The following is a 27317-nucleotide window of genomic DNA, read 5'->3' on the forward strand; positions in this document are numbered from 1 at the left end:
CAGCTTGTCCAGGTTAACTATGCCTTGATTCTTCTATCCCTACAAAACAGAAGTTCCTTTGCTTTTATCAGAAGGTTCAACATTAGCATTGGGTTCAACAGTGGGCTCTGAAGAGACATGAAACAACGGATGTTAATAGCAACTTTATTGTTTCACTGGTGCAAAATCATGATGCTGAATAAACTCGTGTAATGCATTTTCCCCTAAATTTACAGTAATGAAGGTTATACATATCTATATAGATTGCAATTTCTCTATTTTTTTATACTATTTGGAACAAAATTATCTTGATAAATATGCCCTGTGCACAGTACTGGCCCTCACTGAATGTCACAGAGCCTTAATATGCAAAATAGAACTTCTGTTTTTGAACATGGCACTTTAAAACTCTCCAAACATGCATTAATATATTCTAGTTTTCAGGGAAAAATATTACACTTAGTCTTAACTTGCATTAAAAGAAAAGCACAAGCAGAATCTGACATACAATAATCCCAAAAATCTGATGCTCTGTAAGGATCAGACACAGTTTCAGATGACAGCCACTGCCAGTTTAGAACTCTAGTGCTACAGAAGCAACAGTGAACAGACAGAAGAGAAGTCAGAACCGGAAGAGCCCTACCATGTCACATGGATTTCAAAGACAGTTTCAGCCATGCTAACTGATGAAACCTGTAGTTGCTGGTCCAACCTTTCAAATTTGTTAGAGCATTCAACACAAGTGTTTGAAGTGCCAGACTGAACACATAAATGTTAACTTGATGTTTCTGAAAGGCACAACCTATGAATCTATCTTAAAAAAACATATGGTATGTAAATGAAAAGAAGTAAGTACAGTGTGTATCTTCCTAAAGAACAAGACCTTCATAAATTGGCCCCTCAGATTCTGGTGATTCCCTCCTCAGACGCAAGTGCTCCAGTGTGTTGTGAAAGTGTTTGTTAATTTGTTCTGTTTCTTCAGTAGACTCAAGGTTTGGGAGATCTTCTCTTATCTTCTGTATAAGCTGATTCAAAACCTGAATTGTCACCTACAGGAGAACGTAAACAGGACAGAAGTCATCAACCAGACCTGTGTATAAGTGTACAGACATTAGTTTTAACAGACTTGTCTCTAAACTATTGGTTTTTGGACAGTTCTTGATTGATAAGATTGGTAAGTATTGATAAGACTGCACGCAGACAGACTGTTGGAGGCTGCCTTCTCTTGCTCCTCATAGGACCATTCTGATTTCAGAGTTTTGTGGAAATTCCCCCCATCCCAGCAAACGTGAAGAACTTCTTAAGCCATTAACCTGATAGCTTTGTAACTTTTACCACAGCATTTCTCTCCAGTTTATTCAATACAAATTTTAAAAGCTTTAAACAAATAAAGCACATAATCACTCTAACATAATCTGTTTCTTGTAGAAGTCAGTCAGCATGGTAATATCAGATTTAAAGTTATTCTTGGTGACCAAGTCATTACCTAGCAAAATACGGCTGCCTATGGTGTTAAGTCCAGCACTACACAGAACACCACAGCACAAAATGCACTGCAGACCACCACTGTATCCAGAGACTATTTTTACATCTGCCAAGTGCTTTGAAATTAAAAGTCTTATTTTCATCTCCATCAGATACAGCATCTCCTATACTAGAGCACTACTATAGCGGGAAGCCAGTTCAGTTGCTGGAAAGTCAGCAAATCCCTAAAATCTCTTTAGACATTCCCTCAGAACTACAGGGTATTCATTAACATCTGCTCTTGATCAAATGATGACATCAGGATGTTGATCTCTACTTGACCAAGCAGCTTTTTCAAACCGGGTAAGTTTACTAGTTATCTGCTAACAGAAAATGTATGAGGTAACTATCTCAGATTTCAGATGCAGAATTTAAGCTGGTACATGAGGTGATTATGTATTTCTTGAAATTAAAGTTTACACCAACCATTTGTGGTGCACTCAGCAGTGACCTTGAACAGCTGTAAGAATTTTCTTTCCCTTATGTACATATTAAGTTAGGTACCTCCAAAGTTAGATGAGAAAGTAGTAAGATTCTAAGTCCTAGTAAGTTTTGATCTAATAAATATTTCAGGTATCCAAGTCTCACAATATTTTAGTTCATAACTAAACTGCAAATGTTTGGTGTTTTCCCCCATGTAAGAATGAAGTTTTATCCACAATTTTACTAGCATATCAAGAATTGACTACTCTATTGTTATTACCAGAACTTGTGCCTCTCGGGAGAGACTACAGAGCAAGTTGAGGAGACATTATTTGGGGTATAAGTATGAATGATGAGCTTAAAGAAATGCTCTTTAAAAAAGATGCAATACAGAGAATGCATTTCCACTCACCGCCTCATTTTCCTTTTCATAAAAATAGATATATCTATTCAGAATTTCTATGAAAAGTTGGACTTGCAGAGAAGGGTCCATGCACTGATTTGCTATCTTCAGAGCCTTCTTTAGGCATTCCATCACTCTTTTTCCTCCATGAAGCTAGAAGGAAAAAAACAATTACAAGAAATAAAAGAACCTTAGGGAGCTCCAGTATCTCTTCCCTTGGCACATATATGGCATTTCCTGGTGGTCTACCACAGAAACACAAAACTACACAACTGTGCAGAAATAGCAGTCATTGAAAGCTTACCTTGCCTGACAGCGACCAATTTTAAGTTTTGCTAAATCAGGCAATAACATGAATAGTTGTTGAAAGCCTTCAATTATGAGATCAATGAACTCAATTTTGTAATACGTACACCAATGCATGCTTTGAGAAACAGATTTCAGACACTGCTCTTTATAATTACAACAGCTTATGTGACAAGCCCTAAAGAACACAATTTTTTTTTACCTTTAAGTTCAACAACTTGTATCTTTGATTTGGAAGTTTAGTAGTTCACGTGCAAACACAGCTACTATAATAAACACATGCAAAACGCAGACTGTACTTTGACAGCCAGTCTTAAACTCATTGACACTCAAAAGCTTGCATGGTACTTCCACCCTTAAATTTGAGTTTTCTCCATTTTTGTATTTATGCAGCTTACGCTGCAGTGAGATTTAAAAACTTCATATATTAGAATACATTCCCGTGAAATCTGTATCACTAAGCGATGTAGCTACTTTAGAAGTAAGTGCCTTCAGAAGAAAGGCAGAACTATGTTGCTAAGGTAGGATGTGTTACACTGCTGTTGCTTTATTCTTACCTCCTCTCCATTCTTGTCAGTATTTCGGCCAGACCAAAACAGATGGGCACAAGTGCTCACAGCCCGGCATTGGTCTGGCTTCTTAAGGAGCTTAGAGGCTGCCAGCGCACACTGAGTCCTCAAAGGCTCATGGTTCTCCTCACTGAAGCACTTCATCCTCTCAAATGTCCCAATTATCAAGGTGATTGCAGCCAGCTGTGCTTTTGAATCACTAATTTCATCTTCATAGAGAGAGAAGGCCTAGTCAAGGGAGAAAGCAAGACTCTCAATCACTGCTTTAGAACACATCAGAAAAAAAACCAAATCACACTTGCTATAGTGACATGGCAGGAAAGTGTCCAGTTTTACATTTGTTAAAAGCTTCAGGCAGAAAAAAAGATCTTTCATTGAGAGTGTCAAAATCAAGCTAAATCCACAGACTGGAAATAAGTCTTGCAAGAAATACTTCTTACTTAAGTGGCCATAGTAAATAAATGTGATCCCACATATACTCTGAAGATTGAGTTTTTCCTCATTTCAAGCATCTGTTCAAATATGGAACTTCAGTAGCAGAAATAGTCCCTAAAGACGGCTTGGTTCTTTGAAACACACAAAACAGAGCAGAAGTTGAGTGGTAGGTCAGTGACGACAGTAGTAAGAAGAGCGTTTGCACTGCTGCTACATGGATGAAGAGCTTTGAGAGAACACACCAGACAAAATCTTGAACCATCTCTCTAATAGAAGGTACATAATTGTCATGCTGCTCTCATCTTCAGAAGTGTGCTACAATGGCAACTGATACAAGACAGTGAGGAAAGGCTGAGGTTATCAGTTTAGGAACGTGCATTAGTAGCAGTATTAGAGGAAAGATTAGGACAAAGCTTGCAACATGGATAACATTAAATACATTGGTTCTTTATCTGATGGGGAGGATGGGAAGGTTTTTGCAATAAGACTTAAGACCAAGTAACAGGTTTAAGTGAATTTTCAGAGTAGCTTATAATAGGTTTTGATACAAGGATTTTAATTAGCAGAACCCAGCATGTCAGTTGTGAACACTGCAGATTTTAGAGAACTTCCAAAGAGTGCTTGTGGTTAGGGCAATACCAGTTAAATAACAGGAGCTGGGAGACAGTCTTAGAAGCACTGAAGGATCGTTTTATGTTGAGAAAGCTACACTCCTCCAGTGAACCAACTATGTGAGTAGGAGGCAGCATTGCAACATACCACATGCTGTCAGACTGAGTATTCAAATCAGTAGCAATGGAGCTTAATTCCACAGCAGCCTGGGAAGCAAGAATGAAGATGAGGTGTTTCTACCTAGTAGCATTAGCTGTCAATCATTTCAGATGTTTTAATCACACTGGATGGTTCAACATTCAGGAAACCTAACCAGGCCAAATTTAAGGTAGCACAGGACAGTGACTGTAATAGTTGGACACTCACCTGGGACATGAATTCATAGGCCACAGTTTCATGATTCTCAAAGCCAATCTCTCCTGCAGCCAGTGCTCCTTGTAGGAAGAGACGGAGAGGCAGCTCTGCCAGTTCTGCTTTGATCAGAGCACTGATGGTCTGATGAGCAAATGAGAAGATCTTCTGGCACTTCTTTTCCCATTTGTCATCCTAGAGAAGTGAAACAAGTCAAAGCTTGAACAAGACTATTGCTATCAGGAGAAGAGAATCTAAATTATAATAAGATCCGTTAAGTGCTCCCATCTGTTGTCTTCTGCATGCCACTCCAGGCACTTATTTACTGAAGTAGTAGTGAGTGCCCTAGCAGTACTGTGTTGACTGCAGTGGGTCTTCACAAAGTATTTCTTCCATTTACAAAAAGTTCACACCCATTTTTCCTACCAGCTCATAGAAACCTTCCTCAGAAGTCTACACTGAATTGCAGTTACCACAGCTCTGCTGAAAATATAGCTAATTAGGCTTTTGCTCAGTTAAGTGGAGAAAAATTCTATTCAGTCTGGAGCATCAATCAGAAGTGGAAGAGAATTTTAAAACATTCATTTTGACGAATGTTTTAACAAACAGCATTTTAACCTATTTCCCCACAATATATCCCACACAATAAGGGAAAATACATATTTAAGCTAACTATCTGTCAGAAAGCATTAAAGGGCCAAAATGGATCAATGATTGGTTTAGTGTGCACTTTTGCAACTACTGTATAAGTTAGCCAAAAAGAAGCACTTGCTTTTAGAAACATTAAAATAGTGTAGCTACAGATTTAGAAGTTGGTGAATTTCAATATCCAGATTTAAATCAGTTTCATGCCATCACTTGCAGTGTGTCTAGTTCTCTGGTCTCCATGTAAAAACACATAATCAGTCACCTTTGTGAATAAACACAACTAGCCAACTTCTGCTTCACCATTCCTCAAGTGCTGAGGTAATTTAGTATGAATTGATAAAAGTCCTCCTTAAATTAGAAAGCATTCACACCTCAAGTAAAAATCTGCCTCTAGCAAAAAAAAAAACCTACTAGCTTTCTGTATCAAGTCTTAGCATACAGTAGCCAGACAAAATGCCTTTTTAAGGAAGCCAAAAAGAAGCAAGTATACAAGAGTTACCTAGAGGTCAACTTACCACTTTGGAGTTCTCTTTGTAGCGAAAAGCAAGCTGGTATGCAGCAAAAACCAATGGTGGCAGTGTAAAACGAATACGTTGGTTCCCACCTGCACCAAAGTGTTTCCGGGCAGTGTTTAGGATCTAGAACAGAAGCACTCTAAGCTTAGAGAATTCTTGAAAGAGGTGTGTTATTTGCGTCTATAACTTAATCTGCACTCTATGGAATAAGAGTATCAGAAAGACACGGTGTTAGCATCAGATAAATCACAGTATTTCGGGGGGACTACATAAAAGTTGCTTTACTGGAATTCAATTTGTGCAGTCTCTGTAGCTTTTTATGTGGTATCTGCCCAAACTTTTCCTACAGCTGCTTAATAAGTGTTAGGCAACACTTGTTGTACTATATTAACTGCAGATATATTTTGGATTGTGCAGAGAGATGGAAGTTGCCTGAGCTTGCATTTAATAATGACATCTGACACATTCTGTCCTCAACTCAATGGAAGCTACAAAAAGGACTAATCTTTCTTACAGTAGACTGTAAGAAAGTAAAAGAAAGAAACCAAGTTTCAGGAAACTAAACACATAAGTCAATAAGGCTTCTCATACTCCGAGAGAAAGACTTTAGTGCTACATTCTGGTAGCCACACCTGCAACTTTTGCCATTTTTCCCTGGTTTTAGTTTTCCATTATGCTCATTAATGACAGCTTCTTTTATTGCCTTTCTCAGTTTTGAGCACAAGCTGCACACACAACATGAACGGGATACTTTTCTGTCTATCACCCTTGTTCTAAACCTGTGGAGAGGGACTAAGGAGCTCTACTTGTTTGTACTGTTAGCTTCTCCCCTTCCCCTTATTTTGGGATTATTTCTATCTATTGATACAGTCACGTATTCTCATAACCAGAATTGTCAGGAACAGCAAGAGGTATCAGAGGAGAAATTAATCAATCTGTTCCAAGCAAGCTAAACATTACATTACTTGTTTGTAATAACCTGACTCCCTTTCAAAGGGGACAAAACTCAGACATGCCATATTTTACACTAAAACTTCTGAAACCAAATTTCAGAAAATTTCTACTAGAGATCAGAGTTAAAAAGTGAGGGTTTTTTGTTTAAGTGTCAGAACAAAGACGTCTAGTTACTACAGCCAGGTACTACCTTGCTTTCTGGTCATAGCAGTCCCATTACCACTTTGAAACAAGCACTAAAAGTGAAGCTCAGTGTCCAACCCTACATACATTTTTAGATTACATCTGGAATTCATGTAAATGAAATCTGTCGCCACCCATTATACACTCTATTAGCCACTTTGGCTTGTAATGCACTAAGGTGTTTGAATTTGCATTTCAGATCTCATCCATACAGAATGCATAATTTAAAGTGAGATACTGTGAAAGAGCTGTGAAAATCCCATAGTCTCAGATTTTTTCCTACTGTTCCTGTAATGTAGGAGAATTTGATACACGCATTCATGATGCTCATCAAGAAGCTATTAAGCATTTTTACTAAAAAGTGTTAAGTAGCTTACAGAATTCTGTCCAAAAGGTAATTTGACAACTCCTATGATGGCATTTAAAGGTGGTCAATCTGATTAAAGCTACGCATTGCTAGATGAAAAACAAGACAGCCTGACGTTCAGAAGCTTTGCAAAACCAGCTTCAACATCTCTAGCTATGCAAAGTCTCTTGGGGTAAAAATACATCAACTCCCTTAGTGCCAGCATCCCTTTGAGGGAAGCTTTGTTCTCTGTTAACAAAAAAGAGTAGTTAACTTGGCTTTTCCTATATGAATATGGTACTTGCTAGCTGTAATCAACCCATATAGTTCTTGAAATGAATGAGGACCTGGTTGACCTTCCTGCCTTACTCCAGCAATATTCAGAAATAATGCAGTCAATGAAGAGCAGGTCCTGAAACACAATATCTGCAATCTTTGTACAGGCCTTAAAGCTATGCTTCTCCCCATTACAGAAGTTGTAGCAGAGCTCTACATTTCAAGCAAGAAATTTTTATACAATATTTTAAACCCAAGCTAAATGAATGCCAGTAATGTTATGCATAGCTTCTACTGGATTACATTGGTCTATTCTCACTATTTATACAGTATGATGTTGCTGCAACCTCAACACAGAGTCAGCCAATTGTATTTCAGGCACACTAACTTCACAGCAGTCTCTACTCAGGCCTGAGCTCTGACTAGAGCTAACTCTAGCTGCTGCAACCTGTAACAGCATCCAACTCAGCACATCTTCTGCCAGCTTCTCCAATGGCTTTTGCCTAGACAGAATATCCTCATCCATCTGCCCCAACAGACACTTCTCAATATAGGGAGATCATTTAAACTTGAAATAAACTAAAGCCAGAAATAGCAGATTAACATCAGAGAGCTACATAAAGCTTTGATGGATCAACTCAAACTGTTACAAGTAACATAATGCGTAAGTTTCAAGGCCATATAAAATCTGCTATTAAGAATGGACCAAGCAGAGAGGAAAAACATTTGAAACCACTAAGCAGCAGTATACTATATGCTATATGAAGACTATATACTTCCACCAGTTAAAATCCCTGAGGCCAAACATATTACCTGTATTTTCTGAGCTTTGTTGTATATTTTGATACCAAGAGAATGCAAATGGCACAATGCTCCAAATTTCGCTTGCTGCTTTTTAGATAGATGGTTATATGAAGTTGTTCAGAATGTTAATTAAGAGTTACCACAAACTAATGTAGTTGCATCCAAACTGCCACCTCATGGGACAAAAAGTTTAAATCCACAAATGCTTTTAAGTCCTTGCCTGCTTTTTCCAAATAAACAACATTTCATGCTACCATTAAAGTGTCATACATAATGTTTTCTACTGCATTTGTAATGTCAGAGTGCGATGCCCCAGTTCCCAGCTACGGTAAATTCTTGTGTAGTGAATAATGCAAGAACTGACAGTTCAGAGAGCACAAGCATTCAGAAGCACCAACCGCCATACCAGATACTGTTGGTCAGGGTCATCTGAACGCAAAAGATGAATAAATCTTCCCACAAGACTCTGCTCATCAGCAAAGTCCTCAGGGTCAGGATCTTCAGCAGGCTGATCCGGTTGATCCTGGATCAGCGTGGATACCAAATTCATGATAGCATCAACCTGTTAAAGGCAATATAAGCTCTGTTTAAACCGGAGTAGTCTATAAGCATAAGTTGACAGCAACTGGGAACATCTTTACAGCTATTCATAGCACTGACAAAGCACTAGGAAAGTGTATTAGCCGGTGATGCTTTAGGACATAGTTGCCTTAGTCCTTGAAGAAGGGTCCCTCTTAGCACAAGTGGGACAGCACAGCAGTACAGAGGAAACTCAGATTCCAAAAGTACTATCCAGCCTTCTTTAGGTAATAGGCCTAGTTTTAAGGGGATTCAGGGTCTTTGTTCAAAGCTAACAAAAATAGTCTCTAGGATTAGGTTAGGTAAGATGTACAAAGACAATATATTTAAGAACATGGGTGGAAGAATCATCAAGTGGGCTAAAGCCTGTGCTACTAAGATGGGGAGGCTGGGGCATGCAGGGGCATAAAGGCTAGGAAACAAAGCATGCCCTGCATGAAGTCACTTAGTATGTGTTTTCAAGTCTTCAAACAGTAGTTTAAATACCTAGAATTTCAAGGTAACTTATGTCATACCTGTTCTTGGGACACAATTTCTGTGTTATAATCCAATACATTGCTAAGCACGTAACAACTCATGCTCTTCCTGGACTCGTAATCAAAGTATTCAAAGAGTGGGTGAAAATGTTTTAGTTTCAGAACTGTCAGGATATTGTTGTAAGTATCAACAGGGATTTTCAAAAGTCTAGTCAGCTCCTTTGAAACAGCACTGCTTGTTGCAATACTAAAAGAAAATATATGCAAAAAAACAATTAATCAATAGTTCACACATGTAGGCAGATTTAAAGTCTGCCTCAATACCAATTCTGATGTATACCACAACGTCTAAGTAACTTGCTGCTAGGAACAATGGAAATAAAGTATCAAAACAAGTCATATCTTGCTCTTTAGGATGTACGGTGGAAACTGCACATTTTAAGTTGCCGATAGCAGAGGCAGAGACTGTGGCTGCAAATTCAGCAAGAGGAGAACTCTAGAGTTCTGTAAGGGATGAATAACGACTACACACAGCTTGGCATACACATTGTGTAGCTATACAGCTGCGCAGTAGGATTTATGCACAGATGAGCAAGTCCTGGTTAGTCAGTAGTTTATCATGATCCTCTATAGCTTGGCCCAAAAGCAGTAATCTTACACATCCAAAGCACATCTCTCTACTATCTTGCCAAATGTGGTGAAATGTAAGAAGTCAAGACTTTAGAGTATTAATTGCCACTCCAGAAAGAACGCAAGAGATATTTACTTACTGTTCCAGATTAAGTTTATTGAATATTTCCACGGTTGTCTCCAACACCTTATCAACATAATCAACACGGTCTGGGTAGCATTTCATAGCCAAGTTAATGAGAGAAACTTGCAAAGATACCACATCCTCTGAGGGCATGTCCTGGCGAGACTGAAATTTAAGACAGCACTGAGTTGATTAAAAAAGCACATAACTTTGCAAAAAAACCCCCAAAACTGCATGCAAGAATACCCAGCATACCTGTATAACAGTAGCAACCTGCTGTGAAAAGATGTCAAACAGTTTGATATCTGCTGGGATACCAGGTCCATCTTCACGATGTGCAAATAAAGCTAACCTGGTTACAGATAAAAGAAAGCAGCTTGGTCAGCATAGTTTTTCTGCTCCTCAGATACAGGCCAGAACAAGATACTGGCAGAAAAAGCAAGTCCTTTAGGTATATGTGCAAGCTCTATTACAAGCAAAAAGGAAATTGAAGGAAGTCAGAAGCCTTAAGAGAGCAACTGAGCCTGGTAAATATCAGTCCTGGAAAAGAGTGCTGACAGAGATGGCAAGATGAAGAAAGAGCAAGAAGGATGTTTCATAACCCGTGTTCTTCAGCTAGCAGCAAGTGTTCTGTTCTTTCCAGCAGAAAAAGAGGTATAGAGTAGGCTGATGGAAGAGCAAATATTCTGCATCCATTCAGTGATATTACTGAAGTTAGACATCCAGCAGCATTCTCTGCAAAACAGTCTCCACAAGAAAAAAAAAGACAGAAGAAATATGCTGACTTAACTATGCTTTGTCTCCAAAGACAGACCAACATGTTGGGGACTTCCACTGTTTGCAAAGAGCAAAATACAAGTAAATTTGAAGTGCAGCACAGTACTTTTTTCAGAAAAAAACAAAGCAAGAGATTGCTATCCAGCAAGCATCCAAAAGATGTTGTAGAGCTCTCTATCTGTAACAGGAGAAAGTCATGCCAACCACCATTTCCGCAGAAATCAGATACAGGATAAGAAGAATCACTATAGGAAGGCTAGCACCTTACCAAAGCTGCAGCTTAAGAAGCTCAGCATTGCTGTCTTTGCTTTCTAATCATTAAGGGATTATTCTATTCTGAATTAGAGAAAGACCTACAAAAATATTTAGGAAAAGGCACCCAATTAAATCTTTTTAAGTTATTTCTTACAGGGTTTCTAAACTTTGATTCTGAATGAACTTTGGGTCTGAAACAAAAAGGCAGGTACGAAAAGGTTGAGGTGCCAAAAAACTTCACTGCCAGGAAAATTAGACATTGAACTACTCTTATATTTCATTAAGGTGGTAACAAACAGACTTTCTAAAGCCAGGAACAATCACTGCCTTTTCTCAAAGGGACAAGGCAGCTTTTCTTGGCAACAGCTCAGAGGGTAAGGCCAGCATGCTACAAAGGATGATCAAGTTGCAGGCAGATGGCAGCATAATTAAAAGCTATGAATGGTTTAGTAAGGCAAGAAAAATCCCAAAGCAGCAAGACTATTTGCAGAAAGATTCCTTTAATAGGAAAGCCCCATGGCAATAGGGACTAAAGCTTCACAAGCTTCCTCAGCAATCACTGATGTTCAGTTTCAACTATCCCATGCCAGCTGAAATAAAGATGAGAAATGCCAACAGGCACTACCTGTACGGGGCAGATTCATATCTTAACTATGCAATACTGAAACACATAACAATTGCTCCTAACAACTCCAATCCAAACACAAGAGCGACATTTTCCCTACATGCATGGATTCCAAGAAAAGATCCACTCATATCCTCCAACACTTGCAGTAACATTACAGTCAAAAGCACAAGTTGCCATACTACAAAGACGACAATCATCACACGGCCACCTTTCTACCTTTGTCCTATAGCCAAATGAGAAGGCTCTGGAAGATGCTATTAGTGGCTCAACAAAACACAGTAGCGGTAAGTCTAGGAGAGCAGCAGATTCACTGCTAGTTAGTTGCTTACTGTTGTTTGTAACAGTAAGAATAGAAAACTTACTGTGGAGGTAATACCAAAGCTGTTTAAGTCCTCTAAGCAGACATCACAGCAAAAGCTACATGAGGAAAGCCTTCTTGCAAGAATTACATTGCTACACATTAATGTGAGAAGCTAGCAAAAGATCCTGCGACTTCTGTTGAAAGTAGTCTCAAGATAAACAGTCTCAGAAATTAGATTGTTATAGGCAATGCTTGGGATCTTGGGTTTTTGTGGATTATGTGGCTTGGTTTTTTTTAAAGCTAACAAAATTATGAAAAATCTCAGCCGCGGCAAAGTGTAGGAAACCAATGAATTCTGTGAACATCTCTGAATGAAGGCAGAGCTGCTTCTCTGCCACATGCACAAATACTGAAAGATACTCCAGTAAGACCAAAGTCCTGAACAAATAGATCTGATGTAACCTGGAGAAAACAAACTACAGATTTGTTAAGTAAAAAATTCAAGATCCTAAGTTATACCAGTCATAAATAATATACATGCTCCATCTCCAGGCATTAGAGAAGATAAAGAAACAGAGCCACAACCACCTTACTCATTGCTGAATGCCAGTGGGACTCAAGAGCCATATGGTAACTGAAGTCCGTACATTGGTACACGGACCAGATATACAAAGGTACATATGTTTGTGTGCAAATGCAAGGACAAGGCTTTTTTGAGGCTTCAGAAAGCCATGTAAGTGCACTTTTCTGCAGTAAGAAAGTACAGGTACACACTGATAATCTGTGTTGTTTCCTTTCAGGATACAAATCAAAATTTCAGTTCTGATTTCTCCCCCTTATTTGAATTCAGTGCAAGCAGTTTTAAGCAGTACCTCCACAGGAGCAACACACTTTTGGGAGAACAGGCAGGAAGCTAGTGGTAAACTAAGAATTAAGAAGGTAGTTCCATCTCCTACTAGCTCTTTCCTGAAGAGGCATACGTTATGTTCTCTGATCAAAATTGCAAGGTAAAGTATCCTTGATATATGATTTAGCCATTAGGATCTTCAAGTTTTCAAGAGGTACCTATGACTGATATGGCTGTCAAAGCAGAACACTGCTGCCACTTTAGTTCAGAAACATAACATTGGTCGATACTACATGGGTTGTTTCCTGGTTTAATCTGTTTACACATTTACAAGTTTTAATCAGTCCTTAAGGCACGTTTTATTGGAAGCTGTAAAAGCAAAGTCCAGAGAGCAGAAGCTATAGAAATAATATTCTTCACAGCCTTAATTACAACTGATAGAAAGACATGGAAACAGTGAAGTTCAGTGATATCAAAAATTGAAAGCTTTCAAATGCTAGAAGAATTATCATCTGCTTGTACACAAACACAAACTAAATTTTGAGCCAGTTTCCACCCCCTTGGTCACTCACCTGTCAATTAAAGCAATGATTATATTTTTCACATTCACATTTTGGTGCAGCTCAGCACAGGCTCTGAGAAATGGGTTCAGGGTTTGGAGATGAAATTCATCTGGAAAAACCTGAAGTTTTAGATCAATAGTCATGAATTTGGCAAATAGTCATGAATGGGCAAAACTGAATTTGCCCATTGTTACACAGCAGTAAAATGCAACAGAGTAATTCTAAAGTAGATAGCCACATAGTAAATAGTCTGGCCTACAAATGCTTTAGGGTTCCCCAAGCTGACCTTGACTGGGTAAATGCATGAAGCAAGAGATGCAAGACAAATGGGTAACGTGAGGGCCCACTTATTTATTACAATTCATACTGCAGGCACTGCTGCTCAGATGCTTACAAGCTTCTGCAACAGAAGGAGCACAGAATGGATTCATCTCCACTCTGTCCATCTGACAAAAAAATATGGGACAAGCCACTATGTAAGAGTCCCAGTGATGAAGTTTTCCAGTTCACGAGGAAGAGGTGAAAGTAGCCCGAATCTGACTAAAAGTATAGGAGTAAGTGTCCCTGTGTCCCATCACTGCAAATGAATTTAAGCAGCTCACCTGTATGATGCACTCCATGAGGTACTCCTGAGCTAAAGCATCTCTACAGTTTACAACTTGCTCCAATATTCCAGGCAGAACAATCTGGAATTGGAAAAAAAAAAAAGAAGAGTCTTGCAGTGATTTTACAATTACTTTCTAAGTTTGTATTCACACATATGCATTTAATCCAAACAGAGCAGTATTTCTAACATTTCTCAGCTTATTCTTTACATAAAGGCTTTCTGATAAAGAATCCCAGTTTTCAGCAGTTCCATCCTTCAGAGAAAAAAAAAGAATCTACTGGTCTCAGACATCTGTCCCTTTCACACATTATACAACCTGCAAGCTTTGATTTAGTAAGTCAGTGCTACTAGCTTTGCTGGCACATACCACTACTCAGGGTCTCAGCAATACCGCTCAAAATAGTTTTCAGCAGCTATATGGTAGAACTTACAAGGGACAGACTTCTAAATAATATATTGCATGAAATGATAGTCAAGCAAATAACAGTTCTCTTGAATGCTCTGGGAAGCATAGCTTCATTTAACTTGTAAAGTCTATCACAGAACGCTGTATATGTACACATCCCTTAAACCAACTCATTTTTCTGTAAGTAAGATGGGAATCAGTAAGGAAAGTTTTAAAATTTCTTGTCAACATTAGACAAGCTTATAGGAAAAAACGCATGAGTCATGTCCTTAGCCTCACAACACATTATACAGCTTCATCAGCATTCAGAACTTTTCCTCAGGTGAAGAGTTCGAGAAGCACCAGGATTACTGAACTTTCAGCATAGCTGTAGCACTTCAAGCTGCTCATCTGAAAGTCCAAACTGGTTTCATTTGGAAAAAGTAACAGAAGTCAGAAAGGATGGACAGACATCCCACCTGCTTATATCGCTCCACGTTAACACCTTCTAACTGACTGAGGCGAACCAGGTTTGTTCCTACTAGGATTCTCAGCTCCTGCCTTTCTCGCTCCCTTTTCTCTCTGTCCCGGCTATGGCCCTGGTGTTGCATTCGCACCCAAAGTTTGTTCATCTCAGCAAAGTTCAGCAGCACAAAATCCATCGAATCACTGATGTCTCCAGTAGTTTCTTCACTGCAATTGAGAACAGGTTAGGAACAGGAAAAGCTTGTCAGAGGTATTCACCCTTCCATCCACTGGTGAACATCCAATTTTTAAGAAGGTAGGAGGGTGAGGAAGTGTGTGCTGGGATATCTGGGTTCATAAGAAAGGTTCATATCCTCACTTGAGAAACCTTAGTTCTGGAAGGGAATTCTAAACAGACAAAACACCTGCCAAGTCTATGGAGTTCTAACATATCTACTTCTCAAACCTGAAGAAATTCATACAGAAAATTTAAATATGTTCTGTTAAAAACAATAATTTTTTTAAAGTTATAGCCCATCTTTCTTACTCTGCTTGCTCGCCTTCATCTGGTAAGATATTCCTGGTACACTGCAGGAGATAGTTTCTAAGAAAGAGGCCTCTAAGAGGATGCTGTACTCCACGGCACATCTCCACCAGGTCTTTCAAAATATCTTTCCTGGACTGTGGAAATGATTTGACATAGACAACACCTACTGTTATCAGGAGATACCTGCAAAAGGCACAGAATCAAACAATAAATTGTAAAGTAACAATATCACACTTAAAGGCAACAGTTCCTTTCTTTCATCCTGGCAGTATTACCAAAGCACAGAAAGCAATAAAGTATCATCTAGGTCCCATAAATTCTGATGTTTAGTCAGCTTTCAAATCCTATTCTCCTCTGCTACAGAGCACAGCAAGTCTGAACAGCCACATTACAATACTTTATACATTGAATGTGTAAATGCTTAGCATGCATAAAGTTCTGAATGCTCTCAGACTAGCTTGTCTATACTTCCAGCACCCCACTAAGCTAGAAAACAGCTCTGGCACATATAGGTAAGTAATCTATTACGGTGAAGCAGTTAAGCCTCTTTCACACCATAGTCTAGCAGGATAGGTGTTACACTCTTTGGAAATCCCTGGGCCTGTATATATTCCTTCAGCATCTCTATATTAAGCAACAGGTAGAAGGAACATGCAAGATGCAAAGGACTGGTGCTCCAGTATACTTGGACTCCCCTTCAGCTTAAGAGAAAAAAAATATATAATGCTCAGAACCTTCATGTATTCTGTTTAGAGGCCTCAACCCTCTCTGCACGCTTCTCTGCCTCATGCATGGATGTACACCGAACCTCCGTGAAAGCACCAGAAGTGTTCATCAGGGAGAACTAGAGTCTACATCAAGCAGGCAGGAAGACAACCCAAATGATTATGCACAGGGGTAAAGACATTGTGGTAGTCATTAGCCAAACTCCAGAAACTGCATGAGAATGCAGCCTGGCATCTCCAAAGCCTCTTCCTGGCATGAACATAAGGTCAGGAATTAAAAACTGCAGTACCAAGCAAAATCTGAGTCCTAAGTCTGAATATCCAGAAGATCTACTCCAGCCCAACGTTCACATATTTAAAGATAAGCCTCCCAGTATCAGCTCTAGCATGCTAACACATAGCCAAAAACACACTCAGAAACACAAAGCTTTTAAGAATTAAGTTACAGAAATTTTCAGCTTCCTTCCCACACTTCTTACTCTCCAAAGACACAGATGGTTATGAAGCATCTACTGTGTGTGAGCATCTAAGACCTAGATCCTCAGGTACAAGTTCATTAACAGATAACAGAAAGAGTTAACAAACATTTAGTCAATCTCACTGATCAGAATGTGGTAATAATTAACTTTCCACTGACCAGCTCTTTACCCAAAAGCCAACTTTATTCCAAGATCTAAGTGCTTCCATCTTGGTCACGTGCAAAACCAACACATTGGCAGGAGGAACTGACTTTCTGCAGCTGCACTCTTGGCCTAAATCTCAGAAGTCTCATAGCAATCCACTCAAGATATGCAGAAATACTATTCACCATTGCAAACTGAATTCTTGCTGTCAAGCAAGAATGCAGAGTCAACCATTATCTGAACCCAGAGTCTGACCAGTTATTCACCAGTTAAAAAAAACACAAACACTAACATATACACACTTACAGTCTTGGAATAATATTTCCAGCGTACTGTACTAGCTCATAAAGGTCTGCCACTTTCCTTCCTTTGGCGAATTCATCGGTCAGGTAGACTTCCAAGTAGTGTAGCTCATCAGAAATTGCCATATCTTTTTCTCATAGTTAAGGATTTTAAGTTAGAATGTCTACAACAGATTTACATAGTAATTTGCTCATTCACACCAAGGAGGAAAGATGCTGTATCAAATACAATCATGCCCAAGTAGGTAGTACTTCTGAAACAATAATCACTATTGGGATAAATGCGCAAAATTAACCCCAAGCCTTCAATTGTCATTTTTAGCATATTAGAAAAGGGAAAAACCCTAAATCAAAATAACAAGCAAATGAATGTGATTGAACAGAGTCTGTAAAGTAAAGGCATACTATGCGTCATAGAAGAATATCATCCACACATGGAGAAAGTAGTATTTGAATATATTCACATTCTATTCCCAAATCTCATTAAAAGGCTCCCCTTCTTCAGATACCACAGTATGCACAAGTAAATACATCGAGGCTCTGACATAGTTAGAAGCTAAGATAATAACGAAGGGCAAAAAATAAGTTGGTTTTACAGATTTTGGGGTAGTATACTGCAAGCAGAGTTGTTTTACAGAGCTGGTATTTCTATAGAACTAGACTCCTGAAACCTCCCAAAGGAAGACGTGAAAGACATTAAAGACCTGCTTTATACCAAAGGGAAAAGATTAACTTACACAGTGAGCAAATAAGTGTATATTCTTCTACAATATATCCAGATAACTAAATACTGAGGAGAAAAGTGCTAGTAAATATCTGAGACTGACGAGATGCCGTTGTACCAAAAAAAGCAGATGAACATTTTATTCCAAATTCAGCATTTCAACTATTCGTTTCCTCTTCAAAGGATACAGAGCTCATAATAGCTCTTTGGAGACAACATAGAAGTCCGCAGCTCACCAAGCATGTTGGAAGCATGTTTCAGAGCATCCATGAGCTTGTTTTTGTCCTTTAGAGGAAGAGAGAGAATAGTCTGTAAGAAATAATACTAGGCAACTGCAGTATTTTCAAAAGCTACACTTTTAGCTTTTTAAAAAAGCACTCAGACTAAGTAAACATCAGGAAAGCGATAATTCTAATTAAATCAACTTATTTAGTATCTAGCTTGTACTACGTTGCCCATCCTAATTAAGTGGAACATTATACCTAAAGGTGTGTCCTGGTTTTGGCTGGGACAGAGTTAATTTTCTTCCTAGTAGCTGGTATAGTGCTGTGTTTTAATTTTAGGGTGAGAATAATCTTGATAACACAATGATGTTTTAGTTGCTGCTAAATAGTGCTTACACTAGTCAAGGACTTTTCAGCTTCTCATGCCCTGCCAGCGAGAAGCTGGGAGGGGGCACAGCCAGGACAGCTGACCCAAACTGGGCAAAGGGATACTCCATACCATACGACATCATGCTCAGTACATAAACTGGGGGGAGTTGGCCAGGGGGTGGCGACTGCTGCTCAGGAACTGGCTGGGCATCAGTCAGCAGGTGGTGAGCAACTGCATTGTGCATCATTTATTTTGTATATTCTTTTATCATTATATTATTATTATTATTTTCCCTTCCTTTTCTGTCCTATTAAACTGTCTTTATCTCAACCCACAAATTTTACTTTTTTTTTTCTGATTCTGTCCCCCATCCCAGTAGGGGCGGGGAGTGAGCGAACAGCTGTGTGGTGTTTAGCTGCCTGCCGGGTTAAACCACAAGGTGGTAAGAAGACATATCTGAAGACAGAGCTACAGTAATAAGTTGTAATACTAACAGTACGAAAAACTAAGAAAATTTTGTTTATGCAGAAATCTCCACCCACCACACAGATTCTATCCAGCAAGTAAAATAGAAGAGATTCCTCCCCCCCACATCTGGTCTGCTGTTTTGCTCATGAAGACACCTCTAGCAGACAGAGGATATGCACTGCCAGCATACCACTGTTAGAATTAGATTCTTCTTCCCCTACTTCTCACCCAAGAATGACACCTTACGGAAAGCCACAGTTTATTAGGCTGCATATAACTTACACTTATGATGTCACCTGGCATCAAAGGATACAAGACAAACTTCTAATCTACCACCTATACATACTTGTTCAACCCATTATAAGAAGCAGCATTAAGTTTTGGGAGAGGATGGAAGGAATTGCTGGTGTGACCCACTTAGTATATTGTCACTCAGTCACAGACAGCAGCGAAAAGCTCAGCTGCAGCTACTTCAAAGATTTCAAAAGCATTCCGCAGAATGTAAAACTGGAAGAGGTGTTACCTTTCTTGCTACTGTCATTTGGCTGCAAACAAAGTTAGCTTGGCTAACCACATGAAAATATATGAGAATATTTAAGTTTTCACTGCAACTTTAAGCAGTTTCTCCAAATAAAAATAGGCTTCTCAAACCCAAGAAAGCTACGCATGACGACATCATCTGCCTGCATTGGCTACAATTTCAAGATAAAGATCTCAGTACAGTCCTAGCCAATGGTGTTTTCCAGTCACAGAAGAATTAATGCATCAGTCTACAATTAATCACTACAAAATTTATCCTATGCAGCAGGTAATTCATTATTAGCCTCACAGTCTGTGGTTCATGCCAAGAAAAGACTAGAAGGAAAAAACAACATTATGTTGAACTTAAACAAGAATAGTTTCTCATCATATAGTTCCATATAAAATTAATTTGAGCAATGACCTTCTGATGTCAAATGGCAGGCTTATTCTCAGTTTATTTAGGTTTACTTAAATGCAAGCACATAAATTATAAAGGTGCATCTTTACTATTTGTCTTGTCAAATACCGGACCAAAATCAGGAAGACACATTCAAAGAATACTCAAGGCTTACTCCCATTGAGTAGCTGCCTCATTTATTTGCAAAGCCTCTGCCAGAAAGATGCATAAAGGGCAAATTTTCCGCACAGCACTAGAGATTAGTATTGATTTACTGGTTTACTCCTAGCAGACAAGAAGCTTCATTGCATTTTAAAGCCACATTCTTACCAAGCATCTCTTCATCTGGAAAGACTGCACCTTCACAGCCTGAATGGCTTCATCCAGGAGTTTTTCCTGTTCGTCCTGAGGAGACTGCTGTGTTGTTGGCTGGAAGAAAAAACACAGAACTCAATTATTTTTATGAAGCTGTTTATGACTTGATTCAAACTGGGTTCCCGTAGTTTAGAACACAGTGCAAGTGACACTGCAGTGTGACCACTCAAGAGTTGTCAGAAATAGCTGTGTGATATATAAGGGAGAAAGTTCCCAATACTCTGCAAAAACCTGAGGGCAGGGAAGAGATAGGTTATGGGTAGCCTGTGAGCACCATTGCTTCTTGGAGTGCAAAGCCACGGGGACAGCACAGGGTCAACTTTTCCCTTCTAACATGTAGAGGTCAAGAATCCAGTGCAAGTATCTGGCAAGAAAAAGCTTCAAGAGAATGCAAAGATACCACTACGCTGAGAGGAAGCATTGTTACTTCTTTCCACAGAGCTTCAAAGCAATGCCCAGACCACACACGCTGCAACTGTACAGATGCCTTCCTGTACTCACAAGTTCTCAATTAACTGCTACCTGAGCCACACAACTCTAAGGACAAGTTTCAGATAAGCAAAGGATAAAAGTACGTTAGTGCTTTCCGGAAGGTAGAAGCGACTTGCAGAAGGCAATAGAAAACTGAAGAGAAGCAACAACTCTTCCTGTCCCCTACTTGTCCCAGTGACCCTCCTCTTCTTACCTCTCAAAGAGGCACATTCCAGGCTTTCAACTTAAACTTTCAACATCTTTTGCCCTTCCAAGGATCATACTGCATTTTCTTATAATATTGATTAAATCCATTGCTTACAGCCTTAGATTTCTGCCCAACCCAGCTATAATAGGCCTTCTTCTACTGCAGCTGCTCCCTGCCCTCAGATTGATGAGATCAGTTTCTATGAGCATCTTTAAGTTATCCTCCAAGATGCCCAAATTTACTTAGATCAGAACCCCTAATGCTCTCCCCACCTGCAACCAGCCTTCCTCCTAACACCTTAAAAGGAAACACCCACCACCCATTGTTTAGGCCCAGTCTTCAATATCTCATTAGAGCCTCCCAGCCTCTCCTAATCTTGCAGTTTGTTTTCAGATGGCCCCTCTGAAATATTGACAGAGATAAAAGCACTGATGTTGTGTCCCAGTTACATCTTCTCCAGTCTTGACAAATACCATGTACACAGTGATTCGCACAGCATGTTCTCCAAGTCTGCAGCTTCAGTAATTTCTCAACTATTTATATTTGTTCCCTTCATCCACTGTGTTCAGAAAGTTCCTGGTCTCTTTTTAACTAAATCTCAGCAACAAGCGAGCAGACCATGAATTACATCATCCTAACGTTCTTAAAAACGGTATCTTTAGTACCAACTCCTCCCACACACCCCATGCTTGGAGTCCCCATAAGTGTCTTTTGAGGACAGATTAAAATTGAGGTCTTCATTAAAATAGAGAGGTTTTAGTTTAACAGCAACTTAGTGGTTATAGAGCATTGCAGCCTTGGCACACCCCTGTTTTCTCCCATATTTAATTAGGTTCTTGTTCTGCAATTGGAATCTCCCTAACAAGAGTCTCAGGCAGTATCTCCCCCTTGTTCTCCCCACTATCTTTTTCCACACACAGAAAACAGACAGCGCCATGCAATACTGTTCTTGCCTTGATCATGCCCAAATAAGCAGTGAATCTCTGTCCTTGAAGGTTTTCAATCACCCAGCTAGACAAAACCAAGGCTGATCTGATCTAACATTGGTGACAGTCCTGCTTCAAGCAGGAGGTTATATGAAATAAAGGTTCCTTCCAACCAACACTTCTATGAATCAGTGTGCCTCAGTAATATTCAAACCATGCACAATAATTAACAAGTTTATTTTGTCAACAGAAAAACTACCTCTTCTAATTAGAGTAACTGCACCTCTTACAAAGCTTTCTCTATAATTAATCACATAAAGTGCAGGTCTTCCAAAAAACAATTTAAGCGTAAGGCAGAAGTGGTATCCATGGCTAGACAACCCTATTTCCCAGGCAATTCAATAGCTATAAACTCTAGAAAATGTTCAGCTGTGAAGCAAGTACATTCTGCCAACAGAACATTGCTGTAATTGCTAAGCTTTATTTATTCCATGACAGATCAGACTTTCAAGGAACAGAAAATGACAGTGCTGGGACTAGCGTGCAACAATCAATATCAAAACATTGTGTAACAGACTTGCTGAATTATGTCTGTGCCAGCACATTTGTCACACCCTACAGTCCCCTGAACCCATATTAGTGATTTAGAGAAGATACACAGCTACTGAGCTGAATGCCATATGCTCTAACCACACCAGATATCTCTATATTAAAGCACAGCTAGAAACAGTGGAGTAACATTAACACTAACAACAACTTCCTAAGCCCCCTTCTAATGGGCATTAAGCTTACACAGCTACCAGTCCTGCTCTTCCAACCCCAGTGTTCATGGGGCCATGTAGTGCTGGGAGAGCTGTTTAGGCTGTAAAGCATCAAATAAGCTAGAAGACTAGCCCAGCTGATTAATAGTTTACCGTTCACCTAGTTCACCCTACAACCAGATAAAACTTTGCAAGTAGGGGTGTGAAAAGAAGGCCTTTGACAGCAACACCAAGTTAAAGCATTTATTGAAACATAATATTTGCTGCCGCCCCAAGAAGTGGTTGGCAGAGTGCACATGCATCTGTTTCCTTACTTTTGGTGTGAAAACCACTGGTTAAAGCGTAATGGCTACCACAAGTTTGACTACACTTTAGATGATACGAATACCAGTCTCATCGGAAATATCTAATTGAAGGTATACACTTCCTTATGCAACTTTAACCACTGTCTTTTCGCAACAGTTGGGGAAATGATGGAATTTCAGAGCCTTGCTCTGTCGGAGCTAGCTTTCCCATTTATAATGAACTAGACTCGGCTTTACATCAAATTCTGTCAATGTCTTCTGTTGATGCAGACAGTATTTCCATTTCTGCTCCAAATTTGAGCAGCAAGGCCGCACACTGTATTCAACATTAGGACTGTAATAAGTACATGACTGAATTCACTGACAGAAGCATTTCCATGTTACCACAAGATACTCAGTTTTTTCTTCTATATCTCTTCAAGATTAAGAGTAAAATTACATTCATATCTGTTCTCATTTGAAGACTGAGAAGGTGATTGGTCTAAACAAAGACAATCTCAGCATTTTACAGTTGCACAGGCAGTGAGATAACCTACCACTGATTGTAACAAGCATACAATCAAAGCAGTCTGAGGTGGTGTTTGTAGCAGCTTTACTTCTACATGAAGAGAAAACATCTCAACAGCAGCACCACTGAACAAGTTCCAACTCTTTCTTACTTTTCAGCTTTCAAAGTCTGAATGTTTATCAGCTTACCCTTTTCTTTCTACTTCAGAAAGCAAGCTACTTTCAGCTTCAGAACTGTAGAGCATTTCTGCACATAACCTGGTTATCAAGTGATACACAAGATCCCATCAAGATACACACATCCTGATACACATCCCTGAAGTCTGAGGATGTTGTAGCAAAAAGCAACTGAAGAGAACATACAGCAAAAGCCTACCAATGACAGTTAGCAGGGCACACACCAAACCAGAAACCAGTTCTGCTGTCAGATACAATGTGGAATAAAGCTGTTAATTTTCTGTATCTTCCACTTCAAATTTGAAACCTAATAACACAAGATGGTATTTTCAAGTGTTATTTTATCAAAAATTGCAACTGCACTGTGAAGTCCTATGCCAATCTACAAGAAAGAATCTTGGACATAAGCTGTTGAAGTGGAAGATACTTTGACACTGGAGAAAAACAGCAGTACTCTGTAATCAATGCACAGAATGTCCTGCCTTGTCAACAGCACGTACAATAAGGTATAAACTCCTGCATGAACACAAGGTAAGCAATTTATAGCAATTATGCAGCCATTTAGACTTTAGAAATGCCTGAGCCTTACCCCCATTAGATATGCTGCAAATGTTGAAGAAAAAAAAGGAGAGTTGATGTGAACAGAGTTTTCTGCTTTACTGGTTCCGTAACCTTTTTTCCTCTGAAGCCACAAGGAACCAAGTGAGCAGTGGAGAAGGGACAGAGAACTGCCTCTTTCAGCTGCACTATCAGTTTCTGTACAAGAGACCATAGCCTTTTTCTAGCTTTGAAAAAAGGACTATCATAAGTTACCACATGCAAGTTATGGAAGTCACAACACACAGCATCTGAATTCGGCAGGGTGGTGAGGAAAGCTGGCTTTTGGTGTGGGTTTTTTGGTGTGTTTTTTTCTTTCTTTGTTTCAGGTTTTGTTTCTTTGGTTTTTTAAATAAAGGCTAGTGAACTAAGTTGCCTTGGAAAACAAGAATTTTCTTAAACCCCGAACTAGCTTGGAAGAATTCTACTGCCTGGCTGATCAGAGTGGGTAATACAAGTTATCCTGTAGATAACAATCAGAAAAGTGTATTACCACAGCAGCAAACATTGTTCTGGAACACACCTATCCTCATAATAGCAACTATCCTTGAACATACAAAGTGAACATTACACCTATTGTGTATGATTTACTTATTTTCCAACACTCATCTCCATGGGGAAACCTCATAAGACTCATACTTAGTTTCATCCTGGAGACTTAGCTGCACTCTGGAGATGGTTATTATTTTGGGTAAATGTGTTGACTAGTTAAGATGCTCATTCCACTTAAAAATTTAGTAAATTGCAGTACTCGAGAGAAAGAATTATGTAGTATTGAAATACAGCAGAATTCAAGACAAGCTTGTGGAGCCTACCAAATAGCTTGCATTCTGGTGATAAAGGTATCTTAAGCTGGATGCAGAGTATAAGTGTTCCATTTATACTTCTGTTCCATTGTAAAGTGCAGTTTCTTCTAATCTCCAAATGATTAAGTACTTTTCTTTAGATAACTGGTGTGCTTACAGCCTATTCCAGACATGATTTTTCCTTCTGTTTGCTCACGTGCTTGTCTTTAGTACCACAATGAATGAGATCTACCCAAGGTTTTTCTGCCTCTTCCTAGTTGGATTTTATTAGGACTACCTACCAATCATTCACCACTGAAACATTTAAAATGAACGCTACCCAAGACAGAAGATGGGTTAGCTACAGAAGTGGATCGAGACAACTGCTAGCCTACAGATGAAGCCTGGGTGCACACAATGCATTGCTGCAAAAGTCATTGAGCTGCTTGGAATTAACAAAAAATGCATAAGCATTTTGCACCATATAGGAAGCATTACTCTGCAATACTGAAGGCAACTCCAGAACTTCTATTATATCTCACAGTATAGGAGCTCAAAGATGAACCAGAGAGAAGAAAACATTTTTCACATGTTTAAACTGGTACTTACTGCCACAGGAAGCCACAAGACATTAACAAGAATTAAGGGGCTGGACTTTTTATTCAGGGGATGATCAAGAACAGTGAGAGTCCTCTTAAAATCAGTCTTGTTAAAGGTACTTCAACATTCAGCTTCAAGGTTTAAACCAAGCTTGGTCATAGGAAATGACAGTGGAGCCTAATTTGGTAGAGGGGATTATCCCATGTTTAACACCTGTAAGTTTATTTTTTCTGAATCACCTAATATCGGTTCCTATGGAAGTGACAGGCAGAGGAAAGTTGTGTCATTGTTGAATTAGTGACTACCACAAAGTATTTATGTGGGGGACAGAGACTGCTATCTACGTAGATTTAGCATTTCTCATCACCCAATCAAGTATTTTCCATTCAACTTTCAAGTAACATTACAGGTTTTGCCCCCTTCTCCCCCCCCCCACCTCTAGAGGAAGTAGTATTAAGCTTATACCAACATACACATAACTTTAAAAACAAAGTCTGTCCCAAAAGCCTAGGAACTGTGCAATCCCTGCTTTATAAAGCACTCAGTTCGTTTTTGCATCACTGTCTAGATAGTGTTAATAGTGTTTATACTCCACTGTAATGGCTATAGCAACTGCTGCTTAAAATTTTATTGAATATTAAATACCACAGAAGACACACTAAAACAGGTAGACTTTTCAGTTTTACTAGGAAACTTGATTATCCCCTTGTTTTTATTGAAAATTGAAAAGCATTTCTCACTAAGAGTTATTTCTGCGCTGAAGTTTCAGGTTTGCCTCTCTCATAAACACCAACACGTGTTCCAAAACAGCTCTATCGAGCTGGGCCCACCAGTGCAAAACCGCCTTTTCTGCAGGAAGAGAAAGGAGGTTCACTAGGAAACTCTGAAACAGCAGTCCTGGAGGGTCAGGAATAACTGAACAGCAGACTGCAATGTGGACAACGAGAGCACGTATGCATAGCACTCGAAGTGACATAACCTGGGGTTTATGACAGGAGCAGCACACTAAAATACACTTAAACTCTGACCGCAAGCGCAGCAGCAGTTCCCCAATAAAAACACCTACCTCCCCTGCAAGCAAACTCGGTTGAACCCAGTAAAGCAGTGACTTGCGCTGACCCGCCGCAGCGGCGGACCGCGGGCAGCGTCCACCACAGCGCGAGCCGTTACCGCGGACACAACGGGCCCAGCCCTCACCTCAGCCCCGCCCGAGCCGGGCGGCGGCCCCCGGGCCCGGCTCCAGCCCCCCGCCCCGCCAGGCCCGCCCCCACCGTCGGCTGAGCGCAGCCGCTGACGGCGCTCCCGAGCGGCTGCGAGCCGGAGCCCCCAGGCCCAGGCCGGCCGGGCCTGCCCCTCGGCCACCGGCGGGCGCGGGCCGGACCCCTCCCACCTGCACACACGGCAGCGGCTCCCGCGGGCCGCACCCCATCGGCCCGATCGGCCCCACCCGCCGCGGCCCGGCCCGGCCCGGCCGGCCGCCTGGCCCTCGCCGCCCGCAGCCCCTCACCATGGTCGCGCCGCCGCCACAAGCCGCCCCCACCAGCAACGCCCCGCAGCGCCGCGCACCGTCATGTGACTGCGCCGCCCGCGTCGCCCCGCCCCGCCACCGCGTCTCGGCCTTCCCATTGGTCCGTTCCGAGGAAGTGGTCCGCTCCAGGCCGATTGGCGTAGAGGGCGATGATTGGCGGCGGGGCCGGCCAGTCCGCTGCCGAACCTGGCTGCGCGTCGCGGGGCCGCG

At 40.3% G+C, this 27317-nt stretch overlaps 1 protein-coding gene across 1 annotated transcript; it reads right to left on the reverse strand.

Moving 5' to 3' along the window:
• Window positions 1-130: 130 nt before the first annotated feature.
• Window positions 131-27127, reverse strand: VPS35 (VPS35 retromer complex component). Its single transcript, XM_076349228.1, has 17 exons — window positions 27087-27127; window positions 20198-20296; window positions 18075-18171; window positions 17167-17290; window positions 15513-15695; window positions 14980-15193; window positions 14111-14194; window positions 13518-13627; window positions 10393-10489; window positions 10154-10302; window positions 9423-9630; window positions 8735-8890; window positions 5766-5888; window positions 4618-4797; window positions 3193-3432; window positions 2339-2482; window positions 131-1028 (listed from the first exon to the last, which is right to left on the reverse strand). The coding sequence occupies exons 1-17, from the start codon at window positions 27087-27089 to the stop codon at window positions 849-851; spliced, it is 2391 nt and encodes a 796-aa protein (XP_076205343.1). The 5' UTR covers window positions 27090-27127; the 3' UTR covers window positions 131-848.
• Between the last annotated feature and the right edge of the window lie 190 nt (window positions 27128-27317).

The sequence above is a fragment of the Aptenodytes patagonicus genome, chromosome 11 (assembly GCF_965638725.1).
Source record: "Aptenodytes patagonicus chromosome 11, bAptPat1.pri.cur, whole genome shotgun sequence".
Taxonomy (NCBI): Eukaryota; Metazoa; Chordata; class Aves; order Sphenisciformes; family Spheniscidae; genus Aptenodytes; species Aptenodytes patagonicus.

What these genes read in the sequence shown, in the direction of transcription:
- VPS35 (XM_076349228.1), bottom strand. An exon ending in AATAAACTTAATCTGGAACA is followed by an intron (nt 9,631 to 10,153) that starts GTAAGTAAATAT and finishes ATTTTCTTTTAG; the next exon opens with TATTGCAACAAGCAGTGCTG. An exon ending in ATGAAAAGGAAAATGAGGCG is followed by an intron (nt 1,029 to 2,338) that starts GTGAGTGGAAAT and finishes GTTCTCCTGTAG; the next exon opens with GTGACAATTCAGGTTTTGAA.